The 24,562-nt window shown below is 45.8% G+C and overlaps 1 protein-coding gene across 7 annotated transcripts in view; it reads left to right on the forward strand.

The window, feature by feature from the left end:
- FARS2 (phenylalanyl-tRNA synthetase 2, mitochondrial) overlaps positions 1–24,562 on the forward strand; it is a 2,528,336-nt gene that overhangs the window by 1,128,468 nt on the left and 1,375,306 nt on the right. For all 7 annotated transcript variants that reach the window (XM_069613454.1, XM_069613452.1, XM_069613456.1 and 4 more), the window contains one exon: positions 18,003–18,134. In XM_069613454.1, coding sequence (XP_069469555.1) covers positions 18,003–18,134 — 132 coding nt within the window. The remainder of the gene's footprint in view (positions 1–18,002; positions 18,135–24,562) is intronic.

Below are 24,562 nucleotides of genomic sequence, written 5' to 3' on the forward strand. Positions count from 1 at the left end.
GGTTAGTCCAGGTGGCTGCTTCCTTTCTTACACTCCCTTGTGGAATAACTGCTTCTTCAGCCCCGGTGGGCTAATGGACTGCTCTGGCCTTCAGGTTAGCTTTCTTCTCTAGTCCCGCCCTGGTCTATGTGTTTTCCCAGCTCTACGTGGGCTATGAACCTGCTTAGCCCAGTTTGATAGCCTGCTTCTGTAAACCCCTCATAGGTTATTCATGTGCTCAGCTTGGCATGCACTATGGACCTGCACAGCCTGGGTTGTTAGCTTGCTTTTCTTGACCTCTGCTGATGTATTCGTGTGCACTGTCCAGCGTGGGCTATGGTGCTGCTCAGCCAGTTTTGCTAGTTTACTTTTCTCATCCCCTCCTGGGGTATTCGGGTTATCAGTCCAATGTGGGCTTGGGGCTTTCTCTGCACTCTTTTCCTCTGTCTCTTCTCCCCCTCTTGGGATTTTGTGACTTATAGTCCTGTGCAGGCTTGTGGTTTGTTCAGCTTGTTTGCCTCTTCTTCTGTTATGCAGATGATTAGCCCGGTTTTGGCTTTGATGTGGCCTTACCTCCCTCCGACCGCTCTTGGTGTGAGGTTGCGAACCTCTCTCCAGCGGTGGTGCTCCTCAGGGCCTTCAGCATCCCTGGCCTGTGCAGTTCCAGTAGCATTAGAGCCATTGGCGGAATGGGTCAGGAGAGACCCGGACCTGATGTTTTATTGCTGGCTGTGGGGAAGGAAGAACAAATGTCACTATACGTAGATGATATCCTATTGTATCTGACAAACACAGTATGCTCCATACCAAGAGCTATGGCCAGACGAAAAGGAATTCGGAATATACTTAGGTCTGCGAATAAATTGGGAGAAATGTATCTATTTCTCGGAGGAGTGGGGCAAGGAGACCAGAAACAAATCCCACCACTGAAAAAAAAAACGAATGACAGAGGGTTCAGGTACTTGGGGGTGTTATCCAGAAGGACGAAAGTCTCTTTGGCGAACTCAACCTTGATCAGGCGCTGAAACGATTTGAAAAGGACACCAGGCATTGCAGGACCCTTCCAATCTCACAAATGGGGAGGGTCGTTCTGCACAAAATGGTGACCCTACCCTCTTTACTGTACATACTCCAACGTGTCCCTAGAACAATAAGGCCGGCGACTTTAATAGAATCAATGAAACGTTGTGAAAGTTCCCATGGGAGTAAAAGACACTGGGCCTCATTACACGTAGTGCGGTAAGGGTTTACCGGTAAGGGCACCGGTACCGGTAAACCCTTATCGCCTTACTACGAGGTCCCTTTGCGGGTTGGTACTTTAACGCCTGCTGTTTAGCAGGCGTTAAAAACCAACCCGCAAAGGGACCAGGGTGCTAATTACGGTACTGCAATTTGCGGCACCGTAATTAGCGCCTTCCCCATTCCCATAGAGTCCTATGGGGCAAAAATGGGAATGGGGAAGGGCAATGGGGGAAGGGGGAATTACTGCCCCGCCAACCTTGGAATAGGGCGGTAATTCCCCTTTCCTCCAAGGCGGTGCCGGTATTTTACCGGCATGGACCAAGGTGCTAATAGCACCTTTGTCCACCGCCTACCGTGTAATGAGGCCCACTCCGCCTACAGCACTAATGAAGGGAAAGCCACCCAGCGGTAGCTTTTGTTTACTACAGCTGGCTGGCTTTTCCTTCATTAGTGCAGCAAAAGCAAAAGCCAGCATAGGAGGGCCTCCATTCCACAAAATGGATGCGCCCATGTGCTTGCTTTTGCGAATTTTGAGCTTGAATAGCTCAAAATTTTACATAGGAAGTTTTAAAAAAGAGAATGCTAGTATTTTTTTTTATGTTGCCTATCTATTTTTTAAATAAACATTTTTACTAGACCATCCCTTTAACTTTGCCCATAAAGTTTTATTCAGTTCTGTATTCAATAGGCTTACTTTAGCTTGGTTTCAAGTTGTCATTCAGTTCAGCATTCAATATACATAATTCAGCTGTGTTTTAAAGTTTCATTCAGTTCGGTATTCAATTAGCTTTGCTTCAAGTTTTCATTAATTTCGGGATTCAATGTAGCTCATACGGCACTTGATTGCCTGTGCGTAGCCGTCTAGGAGCGCCCCAGTGTTGAGTGACTTTCCCCGATACTCACCGGTTCTTGGCGTTCCTCTCCGGTGGCTTCGCTTATTACTTTCTGCCTCTCAAGTCGGCGGGCTGGCCTCTGCAAGCCCCGCTTGCACTCTGGATGCTTTCCTCCACGCGCCGACGGCTCTGCTACCTTGACATGGACAGAGACTGCGTCCTTTCTTATTTCTTCCTCGCACGCAGCTCCAGTTGCTCTCTCCCTCCCTCCAACACAGAGGCTCCCGCACCTGTGGCAGCTTAACGGCCAGCTCGCCCTGGGATCCACAGGCCCTCTGGGACTTCGGCCGGCGTCCTGGCTTCCTCTCAGGTCCCAGCATGGCTGCCTTCTCACGAAAAGTGTCCCTTGCTGGTCTCTCCCACACAGGCCTCCCTGTTGCTCCTCTTGCTGCTTCTTTGGTCTCTCTTTATACACCTGAAACCACTTGACAAGTTGCATGTGTTGACTCTCAATTGGGCGTGCCTGACTATAATTAAAGGGACATGCCTGACCTTGCATCTTCTCATCACAGTACATTCAGAGGTAAAATGTGGGGAAAGGAGGGGAGAGGTTTTACAATGGCCAATAAAGGCCGGGGGAAGGTTAGGTTGGTCTTCAATAGGGAAAGGGGGATACCATTTCTGGTGTAACACACCCTTAACCCCTCTCTTCTTCACCCTCTTTCGGGTTCTCCTGGATTGGTAATGTTTCCTGTCATTTTCTTGGTCAGTGGGACATGGATAATAATATCCCATAACTGCCTATGGGATAGAGGATTCTTCATGAAAGAGAAATGCAGAATACTGTGTCTCACTTGAGGACATCTCATCCCCAACCACCAAGGGCCCTCTACCCAGGTGATCCTCCTTCGCTTCTCCACCGCTTCTCCACCCCCAGGGTCAGGATCCAAAAGCGATGGCTTTTCCCTGGCCACCTGAGAAGAGGACCCAAGGGGAGCAGATGTGAGGATGCCCTCAGGTTTCTCACAATACCTACTACTTAGGCATGCACTGGCACCCCTGCATAGCAGGAGTGGGGACGAGATTCCACAGGCGTCCCCCATAAAAAAAAAAAATGTACTACATGGGGAGATTGAAACAAAGCAATTATTGACCCTCTACAAGGCACTGTCACTTCAGTCTGTGATTCAGCTGGTGGACTTGAAATGTAGATGGGAAAGAGACGTGGGGGACATGGAGAAGAGGCGTCGATGGAAGCACTGCAATACCCCTGGGAGGGTATACAATGTTTATATCGACAATGATATAGTGAAAGAATCATTTATCAAATCTTCTATATCGAAAACCTTTATAGTGAATGCATTTAGAGGTGGGGTAAAGTTTTAAGTATTTTTGGAAAACGTTTGGGGTGGATTTTTAGGGGTCGGAAATGGGGGAGCGGGGGAGACCACAAACAAAAAAAAGTGCCTTCACTATAACATTTTTCACTATATAAGTTTCAATATACAATCGTTCTCTATTACCTTGATATAAAGACATGTTTAATTTTGTTTTGTTTTATTATTTGTAGTGCGCACCTAACCCTGAGGTTTCTGGGCGCTTGAACATAGATAGGTTGTTACAGTTACAAGTGCAGGGTAATGAAGAAACATGCGGACCAGGTTACAGAGTGGTCAATGTGGCAGCAGCATGGCAAAGATAAGTTGCTACAATTACAAGTGCAGGGTAAAGTAGAATCATGAAGACCAGGTTACAGAATGGTCGGTGTGGCATCATCAAGCCATGAGACGGGCATAAGGACCATGTTACAGAATGGTCAGTATAACTCCAATATGACAGATGGTTACAGAGAGTAGAGTAGCAAGATAAGCATAAGTACTCATCAGGCTGAAGAGCAATAGTAGTTTCACAGTGGTCGGACAGGAATGAGGCAATTCGAATGAAACTGAGGGGTATGTTAATGTTGCTGGGCAAAGAGCAGTTCTTTTATTTTAGCTCTAAAAGTCCAGAAGGAAGGTTCGGCTCTTAATGGCTGTGGGAAGGACATTCCGGCACTTGGCTGCTAACACCAGGAAGCTCGCCCCCCACCCCCTGCCGTTTTCAGTTTGTATTTGGGTATATTGAGGCAATGTAGGTAGGATGATCTGATAGGTCTAGAAGATCGAGAATTTGTCAGTCAGATATTGGGGGGCTGTATTAGACAGGCATTTGTGTGTGATGACAAGTGTGCATAATTTAATTCTGACGCCTACCGGTAACCAGTTTGAGTCTCGTCTGAAGGTTGAGATGTGACTGGAGCGCGGTATGTTCAGGGCACAACGAAGGGCATTATTCTGGAGAACTTGTAATCTATTCAGGTTGCTATCAGTAGATCCTAGGAATAGGGAGTTACAGTAATCCATTTTCGACAAAATCAAGGCTCTGGCTAGGGTGATGCAGCTGTTTGTGGACAGAAAGGGTTTGCAAGCGTTGATTAACTTATTGGTGTATGCTGTGGTGGAGGCTGTGGGGTTTACTTGTTTTTGAGGGCGAGGGTGGAGTCTAGGTAAGCGCCAAGGGTTTTAACCTCTTTTGCGACTTTGATAATATTGCCATCAATGTTGAAGGCTTTGTATCAAGGGATAACCCCCTTTTAACCTTTGTAACCCCAGAGGGAGGTGGCAATAGCTGCTGGGTGGAGACCCATTGCTCCCTTTGTGCTGTCACCAAGTATCCTTGAACTATTGCGATTAATTACTTTATCAACTACCCTCCTGTCAGTATCCAGAGTGCATCCCTTTTCCTTCTTGAAACTGTCTGTCGTCTGCATTCGTATACAGGGTGGGTTGTATTTTGTAGTGTGCTAGACTTGGCGTGAAATAACAAAGTAGATATTTTAAATACAATTTAAATACCTACACAAATTCTACTCCTCCAGGGAAAGGCTAAGGAAGATGGGTAGAGGTGACAATGTAATACATACAAAGGGACATTCTTCCACATGGTATGGGAATGCCCAGAGATAAGGAGGTACTGGGAGAAAGTGCAACGGGAGGTGGAAGGGGTACTGGAGAGACAAGCGCAGCTAGAACCAAGACATATGTATTTATTCTATTGGACATTTGTATGGCGCCTATACACAGGTGTTTCCAGGTGCCACAAGACAAGATTGGGGGGTGGGGGGGCTAATGGGGGTCAAAAAGTTGAACAACAAAAATGGTTATATTGGCTTTGTGACAAGCCTACCGTGCATGTTCTTGTTAAGTGCAAGGGGGTAGTAGGGAGAAGTGCAGGAGTGGGGTAACCCCAGGGGTGGGGGAGGTCAAGTGCTGGGCAGTCCAAGGCGGCAAGTGGCAGGCAGTAGAGGGGGAGTGTGGTGGTTAGAGAGGACCCAAGTTGGGCTTGTCCGTGAAAGGGAGACTGAGGGCAAGTGCTGGGAAAGGATGCTGGGGGGACTGGCCCCTGTATGACTCTGAAGGGACCAGGACCCAGTCGTAGCCACAGATGAAGAGTTTAGCACGGGAGGGGGAGAGGGAAGGAAGAGGAGAAAATGAAAGTCTTGAGAAGTTTCCGGAACTTAAGAAGATCCTGCTGAAGTCTGAGGGGGGAGGGAGGCCGTTCCAGAGGGAGAAGCCAGCCAAGGAAGTGGATCTACCTCCCACTCTCTGCTTGGAGAAACATTTGATCTGCAGAGAGTTGGAGCCAGAAGAGCAAAGGACTCTGGCTGGTTGGTATTTTGGGAGGGAAAGCTGGGTGTAAAGAGGTCCCAGGCCCCAGACAGCCTTGTGGATGATGCAAAGGGTATTGTATTTAAACCTTGCAGTCACCAGGAGACAGTGGAGAGATTTTGGGGCTGGGGAGGTGCAGTGCCTGGGCTTGAGGCCAAGAATAGGTCTTGCAGGCCTATTCTGGATTAGTTGAAGGGGCGAAGAGAGGAAAGAGGCAGGTTGAGGAAGAGGCTATTGCAGTAGTCAATCCTAGAGAGAACAAGGGCTGTGGAGACATTGAGCTTCTGGGGGAAGGTGAGGAAAGGTAGAATGCCCCTCAGGAGATGAAGCTGAAATTGTGACTTCTAGGCAAGGTCCATGATGTGTGGAAAAAAGAGAGAGAGGAGTCAAAAGAATTTTTTGCATCACAAGCGGGTGAGGGGAGCGGACCCAAGGAGTATGGCCAAAGAGTGGGGTTTGGGGGGGCAAGGAACAGTCTTCACAATGATCAGGATTTCTGTCTTTCTTCATTAATTCAGAGATCATTGGCAGAGCACAATGCCTGAGTAGCAGTCAGGTATGAGGGTGGAGGAGAAGGAGGAGGTAGGTGTCATGATGCCCGCTCCCGGGGAGCCGGTTCAAGCCCGGCGTCCCCGAAAGCGGACATCCAGTCCCCAAGGAAGGACCCAGCAACCCCATATAGGGGCCCTTTGGACAGTGTCCTGGCGCCTATGGCGCCAGGCTCATAAAAGACATCAGTCCTGGCGCCATAGGCGCCAGGCTCATTATGGGAATGCTTGGGTGCACTTACCTGATGCAGACCATGCTGCAGGATCCCGGCCTCCTTGAGGCCTGAAAGGAACTACTTTACCTGAGGGACTAATTTACCATCCGGGCGTGGTCGGGGAAGGATACATACCTGATTGGAGGAAGGATACATACCTGGAACTTCTTCCAAGGCTATTTAAACCCCACCCGAACAGCCACACATGCTTCGCGTTGTTCGGCATCTAGCAGCTGGACGCTCACCGTGTCTGCTCCTGCATCCTGACTTCTGCCACGCCTGCCAGCATCTTGGATCACCTGCAAAGGAAGAGAAGAAGAGAACAGAAGAAGGAAAAGTCCTTACCTGCTAAATCCGCATCCCGGAGACATCTCGCCGACAATCCTGAAAAGGAAGACTTTAATTTAAAAGCTCATCGCGTCGATCGCTGCAGCGCCGCATTCCACTCACCTTTACAGGGCGCCTCCATGTTCAGCAGCGATCATCCGGATTCGCAGTCACGCCCCAGCGCCTAGGGAGAAAAACACCAGAACAAAAGGTGAGAGAGAGAAGGGAATAAGGAAAGCTAAATCTCCATGTTAAGACTTACCTGTTGATTCATTCCCTCTTCATTTCGGGTCCGCGCCGCATCCTGGCATTTCCGGACCCCGGCCCCTAAGGAGAAAAAGAGACATCAGCGTTATTGAGCGAATGAAAAGACATTACCAAAAAACGCTCATTAAAGACTTACCTGATTTCTACAAGGATTTCACTGCTCATCTCGGATCGGTGCCTGTTCCCCGGCATTCCGTACCCCGGCCCCTGTGGGGAAAAAGACACTAGCATTAGTACATTAATGCATGGACACAAGGGGAACCTCTTATCAAAAAACTTACCTGGAAGCCAAGCAAGTTTGGTTCTCACCAGTCCGAAAATCCAGTGAAGTAACTGGATACCAACGCGACCCCTGCATCAGAAGCAGGATGGAGAGCTCGTCCTTCCAGACCCTAAGGTGAGACGCTACGAGAAATCACAGAAGGGTTTCAAGGAGGGTGAGAGGGGAAAGTGGGAGGCCGATTGCATTACCCCGCAGACAGTTAATCCCCTATTTTCGCCTACAGAAGGATACTTCTGCGAGCAAGACAAGCCAGATTTGGGGGCCCGGTCCAGTCCGTCTTCCGACCCTGCGCATCACCTTAGAAGAGGTCACAGCAGTGCGAACCAGGCCAGCGCCTCCGTGGGAGTCAGGTGAGCGTACAGTAGGGGAAAGCAGCTTGAAAGAGAGCTGTGTGTCGTCTGCATAACACTTGAAATGATGGGAGAAAGTGGAGATCAGGTGTGTCAGAGGGGCCAGGTAGATGTTGAAAAGCCATGGATAGAATAGAGCCCTGAGAGACGCCACAGGTAGAGAGTGCAGTGGGGGAGTGAAAAGGACCCATTTGCACTTGAGAAGGTCTGTTAGAAAGGAAGGAGGTCAGCCATGCCAGTGTCCTGTCCCTGATGCCTAGGGAGGCGGTTTATGAGGATGGAGTGGTTGACTGTTTCAAAAACAGAAGAAAGATCAAGGAGGATCAGAAGAGAGGGCGTGTTAGAGTCCAGGGTTAGAGAGTTTGTCTTCACAGGTGTTTAGGAGAGTAGTTTCTGTGCCTCTGGCTGCCCTGAAGACGGACTGGTGGACATGGAGGCAGACAGCAGGTTTGGTGTGGAGGTTCAGTTGGGGAATTACCAGCTTCTCCATGAGGTTGCCCAAAAACAGGGTACACATGGTGCCAAAAACAGCTAATCCCTCATAACAAGCAGCGCCTTCCACACTGCTGAGTTAATAAAGAGAGTGATACGTCCCAGAGGACGAAATGCATTGCTGGGAATATGGACAGACATGGAGATGGACAGATTTGCAAAGATATTCCTAAATGTATTACCGAAAAGTTGTGAGCTTAGAGGAAAGGCAGACCTTTGCGCTATGTTAGGTCTGATTGTAGGGTTGGTTTGATCCTGCTACCGGGTACATGGTTCGCTTGGGACAAGCTTACTGATTCCCAAAGATTGGCGATACGAAGGTAGGTAGGAAACCCTGTATAGATTGGTGTTGGATTTCATTCACATTTTGTGGATATGGATGTTTGAAAAAAGGGGGTCAATACACCCAGATTTGTTGCAGTGTTGATTTATTATGCATGTAAGTTGGTGCTGGTCACATGGGAAAAAGGCCTAACTCTTCCCATGTGACGTGCACCACATGTGACAAGTTTACCACTAGCATTTACGTGCATAATAAATTAAGACTCTGCAACAAATCTGGATGTATTGACCACCTTTTTTCATGGAATGAGTCCCCTTTCCCCAAGGGGAGCCACCCCCATTGGGACTAGGCAGGTGAGCCTGCTAAGTTTAATGCCCCCTAGGGCACAGGGCAGGTGGGATCCCACTGGGGGTGATCTCCACCCCATTAGAGGACAGGGATATGTGTTATCCTCCCTTCTCTCAGAAACCTAATTGTTGGTTATGTGGGAGTTAAACTGCATAATGGCTTAAATCTTCCTACGCAAATAGCTGGTTTGATTTCTGACTCTTTTTTCAGGCACCCTCCACACCTCAGAAGAGAGAGCGGAGAATAGGTCCACCCCCTTATTGCATGGAGGATGAAGACCCAATCAGCGTTGGAACGGAGGAGGAGAGTGGCCCGCAGAGCTGCAGAGAGGAGAACTCTTCCCTGGCGGCGAGGCAGCGAGAAACAAGCACACACCTGGCGTGGCAGATCGAACCGTGGCCAAACCCACGGAATGCTCAGCAGCCTTGCGGAGACAAAGACTGAAGAAACCTGACCCATGAGAGGCTCCATTAGTGGAGAATGCCTGAATGGCGAAAAATCGTTGCAAAGTGGAATTGACGTTGAAGCTCCACAAGGTGGCAGCAGGAAGAGCGCATCAGCTCGGAAAGGCTTGGATCACTGGGAAGGTGCCAGAAGGGAGATGATGTGATGTCCAACTGGAACCCCTACCCGGAGGAGCACCGTATGGCGATGGAAGCTACGCGGTCACTCCAGGGAACCCGGGAGGAGGGCGGAAAGGCCCCATATTGGGGTGATAGAATCCAGATCCCAAGACAGGGTGAGATAAACCAGACCCCAAGGCAGGGTTAGAGAAACCAGATCCCATGGTGGGGTGACAGAAACCAGACCCCAACTTGGGGTAACCGCAACCAGACCCCAAGTTGGGGTGACTGCAACCAGACCCCAAGTTGGGGTGACTGCAACCAGACCCCAAGTTGGGGTGACTGCAACCAGACCCCAAGGCGGGGTGACAGAAACCAGATGCAAGGTGGGGTGACAGAACCCAGACCCCTACACAGGGTGAGAGAAACCAGACAAGTCGAGTGAGCGAACACAGACCCAAGGTGGGGTGAGAGAAATCGGGCCCCAAGGCAGGGTGACAAAAACCTGACCCCAGGGCAGGGTGACAGAAACCGGACGCCAAGGCGGAGTAAGTTAAACCAGTGCCCGAAGTGGGGTGAGAGAAACCAGACGCAAGGCAAGGCAAAACCATTACTAAGAAACAGTGCTCTTTTGGTCCTCCCACCTTGTGACAACCACCACTCCCTCACACCCTGCTCAGTGCCATATACCTTACCTTAGTTTAGTAATACTATTGGTGGTGTATTACTCAAGGATAATACACAATAAATGGGATTTTATCCAAATTGTGTTTGAGGTTTTTCTTCATGTACACATCATGGAACAGTTAATCATTTTTGCATTATGTTGCAATCTTGGCTTAGATACACACTCGCAAAGTGGGTATTCAATGGCCTATTGTATCTCCAACTTGGGTTCTCATTTTATGCAGAATATCGCTTTGTCATGATTTATGTTATCTCAGATAAATGAGATATTAGTCAACAGTACCCAGGCAATGGGGTCTGATTGCATATTTTTAGGATCAATATTGGGCCCTGTGTTCGTGGTGCCCTAACTGACACCTGGAACTGCCTTGTGGTAGAATCAGGCCTGTGGGTGATATGTTTCACAATGATTTCAGTCATTGGTTCTTTCTGAATATAACTTATTGTTTGACCGTGTTAGCTTGATGCAAAGCATCATTGCTTGTGTGAGCATCTTTGAAAACATTGTTAAGTTGCTTTTGCTCAAAAAGCAATCTTTAACTGACAGATAAAAAAGCTGCAGTGCTCTGCATCTACCATCTCTCCCTGGATTTATGAGGATAGTTTCATTATAATGCAGAGTTGTCTTTCCACTGGAGTCGCGTGGGTGGAGAATCTGAAAAGTTCTACAAAAGTCAACCCAAGAGAAATCTTGGACTTTATATGATTGAAAAAATCCCAGACTGTTTGAAAATCTGCACAGAACATTATGAACAGAGCTATTTTACCTGTGACGTAAATGTTTAAGTAGCTTCAATTTTGCCTAATCTGGATTCAGCACAATTTGTATGACAGTTTATTTAGGAGCGGGCTTGATTGTGTACATGTCCTTTGCATCCATTTACAATATGAACATAAGCATAGGTCACAAAAAATAGGGATTAGATTTTCTGACCTTTCGCAGGCCAACTGATTGTTCATAGTTGTTGATGTTGCACTGAGACTTTTTATCTATTGGGGAAGGGCTGTTTCGTTGGATTGGTATCGCAGTGTTTGTCACGTACCAACATATCCCTTTGCAGACACTTTGCAATGCTGAATTCCTCTTCTGCAGAAGTGCCTAGCATAAGACGACCTAACCCAAGGTTGAGAGTGGTGGAATGGAGCTAGACAGAAGTCTTGGCAGACGGTGCGTCCATCTGGGATCTGTGAGCAGTCCATTGGCCCAGGCCCATCTTGAAGAAAGAGAACTCTTAGTCAGTGCTCTGTGGGTGCCAAAGACAAACATTGTTTTCAGGCCTTTCCTTAATGCCAATCTGGAAGAGGGGTCATCGGGGGTGGCGGGTCTGATGTTCCAGAGGCAGAGGCCCATAACCCTTATTTATTTTTGCTCATGCTTCTTGCGTTAGAAATTTCATTGGACCCTAAACTTGGAGGCAGACATCTGGCTGGCGCTCACACCCAGGAATATTATAGGCACCCAGAGGTCTGCAGATAAGTGGTCACTTTCCCTGAATGTTTTAAATGTTAGGTCCCTTGACTTCAAAGGGTAGTATGGAGACACTGGGCCTGGGGCGGACGTGTGGGCAAGTGTTGCTAGATGCAAGACCCCTTTGAGGTGTACATTGTCTTCAGCAGCCGTGTGCCGCCATTCAGAGAACACACCCAAAGTGAGAATTTACTTTTATAAGGGAAAGGGTGGGTCAGGATGAAGTGAGCAGAATAGGTCCAGGCCCTCATCAACGGTAGCATAGGTAGGTTGATTGCAGGTCTTCAAAGGGGAGTATGAGACACCGTGTCTGGGGGCCATGAGGGCAAGGGTTGCCAGATACAAGATCAGATTGTGTTGTACATTGAGTTTGGCTGCAGGGATGAGCAGCCGCAACACCCATCCCCATTGAGAGCACATGTACAAATTGAAAAGTTCCTTTGATAGAGAGTGGTGGAGGGGTAGATTAGGATAAAGTCAGTGTAAAATGCAGTCAAATTAGTACTATTAACATGTATTGATTGGGCTATTACAGCATACCATTTTTATTTCTATACTCATATGTATTGAAGGACTATGGTGTTGGTGACTTTGACAAGAACTTTTTTCACATTTCATCTAATTAGATCATTACTTTTATTTAAAACGCCATAGAAAGTGTCAAGACTGTTAACACTTATTCTAGCAAACCCATGTGTATTAAAAAATGTAACACCCTAACATGTATAGTATGTGAAGAACTGGAAAAACTTGATTAACAAAGATAAGACTAAGCAATGTGATATCCTTTAGAATACATAAAGTTATTGTTTTTGTTGCCACAAGTGAGTTTTTGCTTTGTTGTATAATGTTATATGTATCAACATAACAAAGTTGTTTATGCAGTTTAATAGTAAAACAATCATTTGGAAATGAATATAATAATATCAAAGATTGAGAACGTCCACATTTGAAAGTTATTATACATATAAAAATTGTATTACAATGTCAACTTTGTACACATCTTAATTTTAAAGAAATAATCGTTTAATAGAAAGTGTTGTAAATCAAGGTTGGTATCAATTGACATCTAAGATATGTTCACTGTTAAGAAAGATTTCCATTCGATGTGTAATTTTCCCTCCAGTTATGTACCCCCCAACTTTTTGCTTTTTTTAAACACCATAGTCTGACTTTACAAGAGGAGCGCAGCCTTCTGCTGCACTGCCCTGGGCTTTTCGCTCACTTTGTTGTGGGGAAACTGACATGCCCTTAAAGACAGTCAGTACTGGGAGACTTTGTTTCCCTTAGTTCTTGTCTATGTTGCAATTATTCTGCAACCTGTAACAAGCGCACAAAGTACCTTACAGTACAGTGCACTTAGGTCTAACAGTAATTTCCAAAGGCCCTACATACTCTCAAAGGATTTTTTAGGAGAAGTGCAGATGTGTCTCGTACAGGGCTGGTGTCAGCTTATCTTTTCATGTAATTTTGACCCTTTCCTGCCAGGTAAACTGCATTAACCGCGTTTGACACAAATAGGTGGCCTGGCTCCAAAATGGCCATGCCACAAGGTTCTTTGTCCTGTCCTTTGGCCATCTTGCCCCTTCACCTTCCCCAGGTCGAGCTGACACGGGTCAGTCCTTATTTGGGCATGCATTCTCCCACAAAATGACAAGCTTTCACAGGCTTCTGCATCCCTTCTGTGTGTGCGCCTCCGGGATGTGGGCTAGAACGTCTGGTTCCAATACACATCCTGGGTGCCAGAGAGTCTGAGGTGCTGTGAATGCCTGGGACCACCGTGGTCCATGATTGGTCCACGTATGGTATGCCTGTTTGAGAGCAGATCTCCCATTAGATCCTCTTCATTTTGGCGTGAAGGAGATTTTGGATAAGCGAAGGCTCCAAACACCCATACCATGTCGATCTCTGGAGTTCTCACTGAACGAAGAATAGGGTCCAAGTATCCTGAAACTAAGAAGCCGAGTCGAGGAACCGCTGGTGACCCGCTGGAAGGTTTGGCAACCTGAGCCCGCTGTCGTCCTGCTGGACCCTCTGCATCTGGTCGTCCTAGAAGGTCTGCGAAGACACTTCAACCCATTGGAATAGTGGGACCAACTATTCTCGGCACCTTCTTCGAACCCTGCAAGTAATCCTTCTCAGAAGTGTCCCTGGGCCAACCAGTGGGCTGACCAGCTTATGCAGGACCTTTGCCCCCATACCGCTGCCGTTTCGAGGAGACACTCGAAACTTGGTACATTACTAGCTTTGTGTTCACGGCACTCTCACACCGAATTTAGTACACTTGGCTTTCACATGTCTGGAGTAAAGTGAGTGCGCCCGAACTGGAGCATACGCGGTTACCGTGTCGCCCAGCCATAGTGACAAACTTTGCAGGTGCGCCGCTTTTGTGCCCCTCTCGCCCTTGAAGCCTGCTGCAGTGAAACTGGCCTGATCCATCCACCAGGAAAGGAGAAATCGTCACTGTACTGTTTGGGAATCAATGCTGTATCTTCGTCGCTGAAAGCCGCACAACCGCCAAATTGCCGCACTTGAACCTGCAACCGAAGTGGACTCGACTGCCGAAGTTTGGTCCGTAGTGCGCTGGGGGTCAGTGAGTAATTGCAACCCTAACTGGTGGTCCCTAGCGCCTCCATCTATTTTTACGCATGTGTGGCCCCTGAGGGCCCCTCTCCTTTCCACTGCTAGTGCGAACTAGCAAACTATTCCCAAACTCTGGAACCTGCTCTGCCCTGTTGGGGAGACCCTCCACGAATAGTGAGAACTTATTCTTCATCACCTCGCCCACCTTCCTGAGCAGCTACAGATCCTTGAAGAGACCCTGTTTTGCCCATCTGCATTACCATATGCACCAGCATTGCAAGTACATTTGAGCAATAGGCTCCACTCTTCTTCGGGATTGGACTGCCTCTCAGTTAAGATTGTGTTTGATGCAGAATGGACTAAAGACTATTTGCACTGCCTGCTTCCTCCCCCTTTTAGGTTGTGGACCCATTTTGTGCATTAACCCTTTAGACCCCATTGGTCTTGTATATATATATGTAGATAGGATTGTATTGATCTAAAAGTATTACTGTGATTGTTATTGTGTGGTGAACTTTCAAAGGCCTTGAAATAAATGTATTTGTATTTTTAATATACTTATATATACACCTGACTGGGAGTGATTTGTTAGTGTCCTTTATTAGGTGTGAACATTGAGGTCTTTCAGTGACCCTCACCCCTCCTGAGACCTAGTCTTGACCGCCACCAATGCTACCTTGATTGGTCTGGCTTGTCCGGAAGGTTAGCCTGTTCCAAGAAACTAGGCTGGCCTTCTAAACCTCTGCCCACCAGGTCAGAGTTCAGAAATCCGTCTTAACATTCACCAAGTGCAAACATCTTCCATTCAATCAGGATCTTGTGAATAGTCATCCGTGCTTTGTTGTTTGAACATTTTGTTGCTGTCTTTCCATCTCAAGCATTTCCTCATCTGAGATTTCCAGTTGCAACATTGACCACTGAATACAGTCCACAATGTTTGAGGAATTTAATTGTTGAACAATAACTGTGTTGGAAAAAACATATTATTTCGATTTTTAAATGCATATACATGGATGGTTCTTTTTAAAATGATATCTAGAAACAAAGCGCAAAGCGACAACAAACTCAATTGAGAAAAAAAGTGTATGGTCAATTATATTTAAAAAAGTACATTGGTTTGAATTTGAAAAAGAAAACGGTGCAAAGAAAACAACATTAGGCACAAAGATGAAGAGCAATCATTGGCACATGAAACAGTGAACTTAGCAAAGTTTATTTTATATAAATATGGATTTAGCAACCACATTTCTGTAACATGTAACTCTCGAAATGTGAAAAGCATGCAGAGAAAAATAATTTGAAGTAGTGGAAGTATCTGTTTGTTGTTGTATGTGTCGTGGTTGGTAGATGATCAAAGCAAAAATAACAAGTCTTGAAGGCCAGAAATAAAATAGACGGACACCAAGGAAGGAGAAATTCAAATGTTGTCAAGGAGAAACAGGGGTGTTGCTAGGTCTGGAAAAGATCTGGGGCTATGCTAATGTTGGCACTATCAGGACTCTGGATTAGCTAGGCTTTTGGTTGTAGCCCCTGAGCTTCTATCTGGGGCTACAACCAAAAGACCTGGGGCTATAGCCCCATCATTCCCCCCATAGCAACGCCTCTGAGGAGAAAGGGTTTGTTGATATTTATCGAGTGAAGAGGCGTCTTTTGACTACCATGGGGACATGTCAATACATTGTGTAAAGAGGGCGATTGTCAAAGTCGTGCACTGATGTCATGACAAACGCGTAACATAGCGGACTGATATGTTGAGGTCACCAAGAGGTGCACGTGTTATGATTGATTGCTGCCATAGCATTTGAACTTAGGGCGACAGGTGAACTGATTACATTATCACAAGATGGCGTTTTCGGACCCATGCGGTTCGCATGTGTAAAATGCTTGGCAATCCAAGGTAAGATGCATTGAAATGAAAAATGTAATCAATAGCGATAAAAATATGCTAATAAATAAAAGCCTTTTTGAGTGGTCAAATACAACTCCTGAGAGGTTCTCCTTTAACGATAGGAGAACAAATAATATTGGTGCATGAGAAATGCAACTCTGATGAAAAATCAGTACAATTAAAATGTGATGATTGCCGGCTTTGAATTAATCATAGCCTGACTGTGCCCTTGTTCTGCTGGGCCTTCCAACTATCATGTTAAGCTGTCTGTGCCATTACAGAAGGGAACCAGACAGGTTTAAACCAGTCTTGATGCTGCCACCAAAAGGAGCAGTTCAGTCTCAACTGCTCAGGCCAAGGGCTGGTTTAAAAATAGTTTGTTCCCTTTCTACATTGGTGCATAGGACAACACAAATATTATGGAATGAAATGAGCATTGGGTAGTGATTATGATTAAAAACCTTCCACCCATCCCTTGTTCGTTTTGGGGGGGAAAGCACCTAAAAGGAGGCCTCTGCACTGGGCCTTTCACGTGCACTTTCCTGTGATGTCACCCTCCATAGTTTTACTTCACAGGCCATCAGCTGGGTCAAAAGTTGCGTCATGAGTCTCGCCTGCTGCACCCCCTCCAGCAAGTTTAGCATCTGGCACCACTAAATCCAACACACTCATCAGTAGCTCTCGAGAGTAATTAATGGCCTTGGCTCAGGGAATAGCAGTTTAGCTTCACACGGTGTCACGCTGACGCACAAAGAGTGTTCAAAACGACGTTGCTCCTCGTAAAGCAGCGGCCCGTGGATGCCAATGATACAGGAACTTGGGGTTGGTCACCCCGAGTTACCTGGGGGCAACCAGACGTGGACTCCCTGCTCACTGTGCTTAGAGAGACAAAGCTTCACCTCACTGATGAGGCCCAACAAGGCTGAAAAACATTTATGGGGTTGCTTTTGGTACTCTTGTTCAGAGAGGAATTGCCATAGCATTTTGGTGCTGGACTGCCCATGTGGGTGGGACAAAGACTGATATGCAAATGCATATTTCCCATCTGTGAAAGGTACAGTGAGCAAAAAGCGTGTGCTGCAAACTCTCACCTCAGAACAGGTTATCATGCCATGTTCTTTCTGGAGAGGAGCGCCTGCTACCTTTTTTGAAATGATACAGGATGGGCCTGGTCTGTGGTGTTAATCGACAGTGCTTACAGACAATGCCTGGAGTACTGCCATATGCAGGTAAATAAACCCACTACCTAAAAAGGGCACCTCACAAGCAACACCTATTTAACAGCTCTTAGATGAATAGATAGAAAACGTGACAATATTATCAGACTGATCAAAAATCTGTTAGGAACTCCTCCTGTTGGCCCTTGTCGAAGGCTACGTCAACCAATGGGATGGGTGCTGCTCTGACCTTCCCTCTCACCAATATGCCCATAAATATTCAGTGAGCTGAGTCGCACGGTGTACAGTGTGTTTACTTCCTGTTAAATGAAGTAAGATTTATTTGCCTAACGCTCATTATAAAGGTGATGCTGAATAACGTATGAATTAGTAAGAGAGGTAGAAATATGGGTTTCCCTGTCACAGCTAAGCCCTGCGCCACCGCCTGCTTCAGACACTGACAGAATGACTTGCCTCTCCATGAACTTGCCTCGTTTTCCCTTATGCCAGGTAGTTGCAGGAGCTTGACAAGTGATTGATTCGGTTTCGGAGGGTGTCTGAGCGGCACAGAGTGTTTTTTATATTAGAATAGACGTGGACATTTTTTCACACGTTTCAAGATTTATTGCCAAGGCCAGGAGCGTTGTAAATGAGTTTCTTTGCTATTTATTTTCTGTGGGATCTCGTAATTGGCACTATTAGCTTAAGGGCGCGTTTTGCTGAAGGGGCTGGCTGTCCTTTAACACTGTCGCCCGTCTCTCTGCTTTTGTACCTTTGCACAGGTCTGGAGATCCGCTGGGTGGACTGCTACTTCCCTTTTACACACCCTTCATTCGAGATGGAGATCCGGTTCCAAGGGGAATGGATGGAAGTTCTGGGCTGCGGAATCATGGAGCAACGGTTGATTGAATCAGGTACTGGCAAATTACCAAAGACTGATCATGTAATTAGCAAATTGCACGCTTTATGTCTTCTACACTTAAGAGAAACGTGGGACCAATTCAGAGGTCTTCTAAAATGACAGAAGTGTTGTCCCGTTGAGGAACAACACTTTTCCTAAGAGCACATCATTGTGGGCCTGATTCTGAGGTACATGCAAACATAGGAAAGTGTTCTTCAATGAAGGGTGAAAACTTCGCATAAAAACACCATATTCGGTCAAAGTGAAAATGTGGCAGCCTGGTATCAAAGCCTTGGCATTTGCATGTTCCTGATGTATGGCTTGATAACAGTCCTAGCAAACATCAGGAATGCAGGGCAGGCACTGTGAGCCGATTCTCCTTCCAAAAGCCCTGGTTTAGTACATCAAAAAAGGAGTTAAACACAGCACATGTGAGGTGACATTAAACTCTACTGCACACTTTCTCCCATTATAACAATAGCCTTTCCTAGACTGCATAACCACTTTTCAAGTTTACTGAAAGCTTAAGAAAATGTTCTTAAATTAAAAAAGTGGCCTTCTTTTAAGAAGTGCTTGCGGTGCCACTGCTGCACATGTCTCCCTCAAAAGATAGATTCTAGCAGCGTCAGCTGCTGGAAATGCTCGACATCTCGCCTCCAATTCTTCCACCCACCTCAGAGTGGGGGTGCTGGAAACTGAAGGGGAGACTCTGCTGTTTTCACTACTTTCATCACATGCTCCGAATCCTGCCCTCTGTGATATAATGTGGCGCACTGACATGAAGCGGCCACTCTTGCGTGCTTCTGAATTACTCTTGGCAACGGTACTATTGCTCGTCAGTAATGCAGTGCAGACACTGGAAGGGAATTCTCCTTGCAAAGCCCTTCTTTTGCATTTAAGAGTCATCTAGGGCATCTTTAACAGCTACTGAATAAGTCTTTCCTCAAGTATAGTGTCCACGTTTACTGATTTACTGAAGGCTCAGTGCCTCTCTCTTAAATCCGCCAAGTGTCATGCTCCTTCAAAAAGCTTGCAGTAACATTACTGTTCATACCGCTTCCCCAAAGACAGATTTCATCATCTTTTGAAGCTGGAAAGCACATCTCCCTTCCAATCCATTCACCTGGTCGGGAATGCTGTTGCTGGGATCTGGAGGGAAGCATGTTTGACTTCAATACTACTTTTTGCCAGAGTTCAAAATCGGGTCATTAGGCTGTGAATTATAGTGGGGGCATTACAGTGAAATTCCACCAAATCTGGCGCTCCACTTAGCATCTTAATTAAAGTTGCAGCGTGAATGGCGCTCCTAACCACGGAGCGTCATTTACACGGTGGAAAGTGCTGGTTGAGCTGCACTCTAATACCATGCGAGGGCATCATAGCATGGTCCTCAAGCAAAACTGAGTTTTGCACTTGATTTTGCATAATAATTATGGCAGATTTTGTCACAAGATAGTGCACTACCATTGAGGTGGTCCGTTGCGGGGAGTGGGGGCTAGAATTTGGCACTGAGGGGATGGGAGAGGGGTGGACTGCGAGCATTTTCCCATCCTGAATAGATAGCAGAAATATTGCAGCATCTCCACAAATGGTTAATATAGTGTTTTATTCAAACTGTAGCTTTTAGTTATTTGGGTGATTATCTGCAATGTGAATATACAACAGGCTTAACAATAAACGTGTTTCATTTCTATTTTTATTTATCGATCAAAATGAAAATGAAAGGCACTTTAGTAAGGTAGACCAGTTCTACTTTAACATTTCAGATAGTCGCCCAAATAAAACGAAACTGCAGTTTGACTCAAACATAACGTTGACCAGCCCTTCAGATAAGGGGTTTAACATCCACTTTTACTCCATAGAAATAGGCAAAAACTCCCCAAAAATAAAAATGGGGAGTACAAATACTCCCAACAAAAATTCGGCGACAGACATATATGAGTCTGTCCCTCTGCTTTCATCCACACAGCTCCATGGATCAGTAATACATCTAGTGCCACAGGAAAAAAAGATATCTTTTAATGTGCATTCATCGTACAAATTATAACTAATTGTATGCCTGGGTAAGGAGAGGGACAATTTTCAATATGAAGTTGAGAAAGAGTAGTGACTCCTACCAGCAGGCCAATAGAAGTGCATCGCCGAGCAGATTTAGTTGCCGGAATAAATTCTACAGAGTGATCTGGCCAGATTGGTTCCGCAGTAAGCCAAGTTTCTTGGAGAAGGACTTTGTTATAGCTATTTAAGATGTTTGCTTGGTCAGAAAGTAAGTGTGAGAATCCACATGTGTTCCAAGATATAAGTGTGCATGAGACCAAGGAGGTCAAGGAGTCGATCTAAGAACCATTGGCTTGACAAAGGTCATTATTTGATCTCGAGAGCCAAGTCCATCTTGATGGTGGTTTGGGTTGAGGGGGGTTTCTAGATGTATGCACATTTTTATTATTTGCACATGCACATTTACAAGAGTCTAGATGAAGATTTTGACGGTCACTTGAACAGACAGAATTTCCCATTTGCTGCTATGTGGCAGGATCTTTGTCTGTATTTTCAGGGAGGGATTCGATCTTTCGAATTTGTATGGGGAGACCATTATTTTTCAATTCTTCTCTGAATCGCCACAATCGATCCAATAGATAATTCAATTACATCATAATTATCTGGTTAAATATATTTGATGCAGTCAATGTCCTCAGATCCAATTTGATATAAGCCAAGAATGTTACTGAAAATGGTTAGATAGTTGATCTATTTGGGAAGGAATCCGAGGGAAGTTTAACCATCATTGTGACAATTAAAATTTCAGAGTCAAGAACAGAAATGTTAGCCGGAACCGGGTTAGGCAAAACTGTGGGAGATCATTTTTTTAACTTTGAGGATGGATAGTCAGACTCAGGGGTTTTTGCTGAGGAGCTTCTGGTCTTGGCTCTGGTGTTTGGAGACTTGGAAGGTTTGATATAACTAAGTCTGCACATGAAGTTTGGGTAGTCAATGTCAATATTTACACAAAAGGTTTGTTTCAGATCACCCACATGAGACAAAGTATGATGCAAACTGTGGTGTACAATTTCAGTAACAGGTGGTGAAGATGTTGGGTAGACTGAAAGATTCAGAAGTTCCGTATAAATATCATCACAATTTAGTGCATCTTGTCTAGTCAAATCAATGTCATATATCTCAATAACTGATTACAATCATCATTACCTTGACCTGCTGGCAGAAGCAACACAAGAGGGAGAGCAGGAACTGATGGAATAATAGGACCAGTCGACGGCAGCGGCTGTATTTGCGAGACTTCATTCTCTAAGTCAACAGAAGAGACGTTGTGACTGAAGGCAGCGATAAATTGGCAATACATTTTTTTTCTGATTAGAATTTTTTTATTCTGTGAAGGAATAATTTTAGGTTTTTAGTAAATTTGAGTCGATTGAAGGCTACTAGCTTTTTTAGATTTTCTTTTTCTCCCTCTTATTCTTGCCTTGTTTGTTAGGTTGAAAAACATCATATAAAGGAGTGTCAGAAGGGACATGTTCGGGGGGAGATTTGGAATCCATTTCGTCCAGACTTATAAGAATAGTGTGGTCGGGTGATTTAAGTAAAATAACTAACTGGTGCTTAGGTGGAACTACAGCTACCCCGCTCTCTGTCCTGGTGTCCAACAAGCTTACAAATGGGTCAAGAGGTGTCTTTGCCAATGGAAGACTAAGAGGTGAAATTAGAGGGCGGGGGACTTCAGGGGCAACTTGAAGTTTCCATGCAATCCAATCCAGTTTATCAACTATGGAGTTTAAAGATGTATTCTGATTGGCAACCTTTAAATCGAGAGCTTCGTAAAGTTTTGTTAATGAGAAAATGCTTGTATTTAGTGCATTAAGAGCAGTAACTAGTGTTTGTGATATAGATGGCGGAAAACCAAAGGAGGGACGGGGGGTAGGTTTAGAGAAGGAGACAACTAAGGAAGAAGCTGAGAAAGAGGGGAGGGGCTTTCAGGGGGATCTTTAGAGGAAAACAAGCCAGCAGATGTAGAAAGTCTCACGGTTTGGCCTGAAGGAAGAGGTTTAACAGCATTGTTTAAGGACTGAGAAATGTAGTGAACTTTTTGGGTGGATTGATTAGTCGGAATCAAGGAAGTCGAGGAATGAGAAATAGAGCCAGTAGATCTAAAGCTGGTAACTTTGGCTATTGCGGAGTCTTTCACGACTTGGGAGTAGAGTGGCGGGCTAGCTGAGGAATCTATGGCATGAATAATGGCTTGGGCAGAGAGCCTCTCGGCCTGGGGATGTTCATGTGGAGTTAAGTACAAGTCAGACTCCGGGCCATCAATAGGTGGAGTATAGCAAGCTTGCATTGTAGAATCGGAGAGCATGGAGGGTGGATAGATAGATTGGTTGCTAACTCTATTTTGAGTAGTATTTGGCGAGGGGCTGAAAGGTGTGATAAAGAAATAGCAGTTTCCTCCAGACCTCTGTGCTTATTTTCATGGTAGAATTTCCGAATATCAAGGGTATTCAGAGAGAATCGCTTATGTATAGGCCGGCGAGATGAAAGTTATTTCGGAGCTGTTTGCAACAAATGCTGTGGAGGCTCCTTAGAACAGCCCGGTGGAGAAATTGGCATGCCACTAGTCAGGCGGAAGCTCATTATGTTTACGCTTGGAAGATCAATGGAGTTAGAGAGAGGACAGGTAGTTCAAATGGGAAAAGTCTACAATAGCGTTGTGGCGCTTTGAAAGGCAAAAACAAGAGAATAGAATAAATGAACAGACGAGTGCGACAAGAGGCCCAGCTGTCCTGTGGACAGCAGACAGCACTCGTCTGGCACTCCGCTTGTGCGCGCACGTCCTAGTATTTATGGAAGTGACTTTCAATGGGGCGGAGCTAAACAAAAAGAGGAAAAGAAAGTGAGAGCTTAATTACAAAATATATTGAGTAAATAGGGCTGGAGTACAGCTGGTGAATACCATAAAGGCAGTCTATGAGAAAATATAAGAGTCCAAGGAGTTGAGAATCTTGATGAGTGCTTCAGCGCGGCGAGCGCGGGAGACAGTCCAACAAGCAGGTACAGCAGACAGCACTCGTCTAGCACTCCGCTCGTGGCCAAATATACATTGTACCTTCCCTCTCAGAGTGCTGTGGCTTGGGATCCTTCTTATGTGGCCAGGGAAAGGCAGACGCTTCCTGACCATGACCCTGACCCTGGGAGTGATGTTGCGTGGGAGGATCGCATGAGTGTGGAATTGGATCAGGAAAACTTGGAGATCCCTTTACCAACTTCCCTAGAGACCCTACAGTCTTAATGGTCTATTGTAGAATTGAAACCTTTGAAGAACAGGCTAATCAGAATAACCTAAGTGCTGGGAGGAAGAGGAACTCAGAGGCACTAGACTGCAGGGTGCAGTGTGGTGGTTCTGAAGACCCACATCTGAGCAGGACTTTTAGTTATATAAGGCCACCTCAGGTGCACGCCATAAGAACAACAAGGAGGTGGAGTAGTTGCAGAGGTCGCCAGCAGCAGTTGCAGTGGAAGAAGGGAAATGCTGGAACCGACACTATCTTTAATGCAGATGTCGGTCCTGAGAGGGTCTCAAAGATTAATGGCCCTGAATGCGGGAAGCATTGTTGTAGCAGGTTTTAGCCCTGGGGAGAGAGGCTCTCCTGATTACATGCTGTGTCCCGGTGGTTGGTGAGCACTGGGGTGCATTGGGAGTGAGACAAGCTCCCTTCCTGGTCGGTGCGTGCCAAAGGAAACCAGAAGCAGACTGCTGTTTAAGAGGCAGCATAAGAGGAGGAATGAAGAGTGGCAGCAGATCGAGGGAATGTGTTTGCATACAAAAGTGAGTTTACAATTGTCAGGTAATGCCCTCGATCTGGACGGGAGGATAGCTCTGTGGCAGCGCAGGTTTGAATGCGGGACCCACACTCGAAAGAAAAAAAATCAAAAAAAACCCCTGTGCGTTATAAATGAAACTAGCACCTAGATACCTATGAGTTATGTGCGCTGTAAATAAATGCTAAATAAAAATAAAAATAATCGCGGTATGCTCTGTAATCGACTGCCTGCCACTGATAACAATTTTGAATACCGAACTAATGTTAAGAAGTCGCATTGACGTAATAAGTACTTTATAAAAAGGCAAGAAAGGAGAAGAGGCAATCATTGTTATCAAAGCCAAAACCATTGCCAAGACAAGGAGGGGGCAATACTGAAGCAAGCCAAATATAACCACCATTGCCAAGTAAAGAGGGGTCAATATTTCAAAGAGCATATAATCCATATTAGTTTAATAGTAAGAGAACATTATCACAGGAAGATTGTAACTTTTGTTGCCAAAGTGAGGAAGAGGCAATTGTTGAACAACCATTTCCAAACCAAAGAAGGGGCAAGTGTAATAAAGAAACCTTGTCAGCAGTTACTTGATGTGAAAGTAGGAAAATAAGAGTG

The sequence above is a fragment of the Ambystoma mexicanum genome, chromosome 5p (assembly GCF_040938575.1).
Source record: "Ambystoma mexicanum isolate Mex_15411 chromosome 5p, UKY_AmexF1_1, whole genome shotgun sequence".
Lineage (NCBI taxonomy): Eukaryota > Metazoa > Chordata > Amphibia > Caudata > Ambystomatidae > Ambystoma > Ambystoma mexicanum.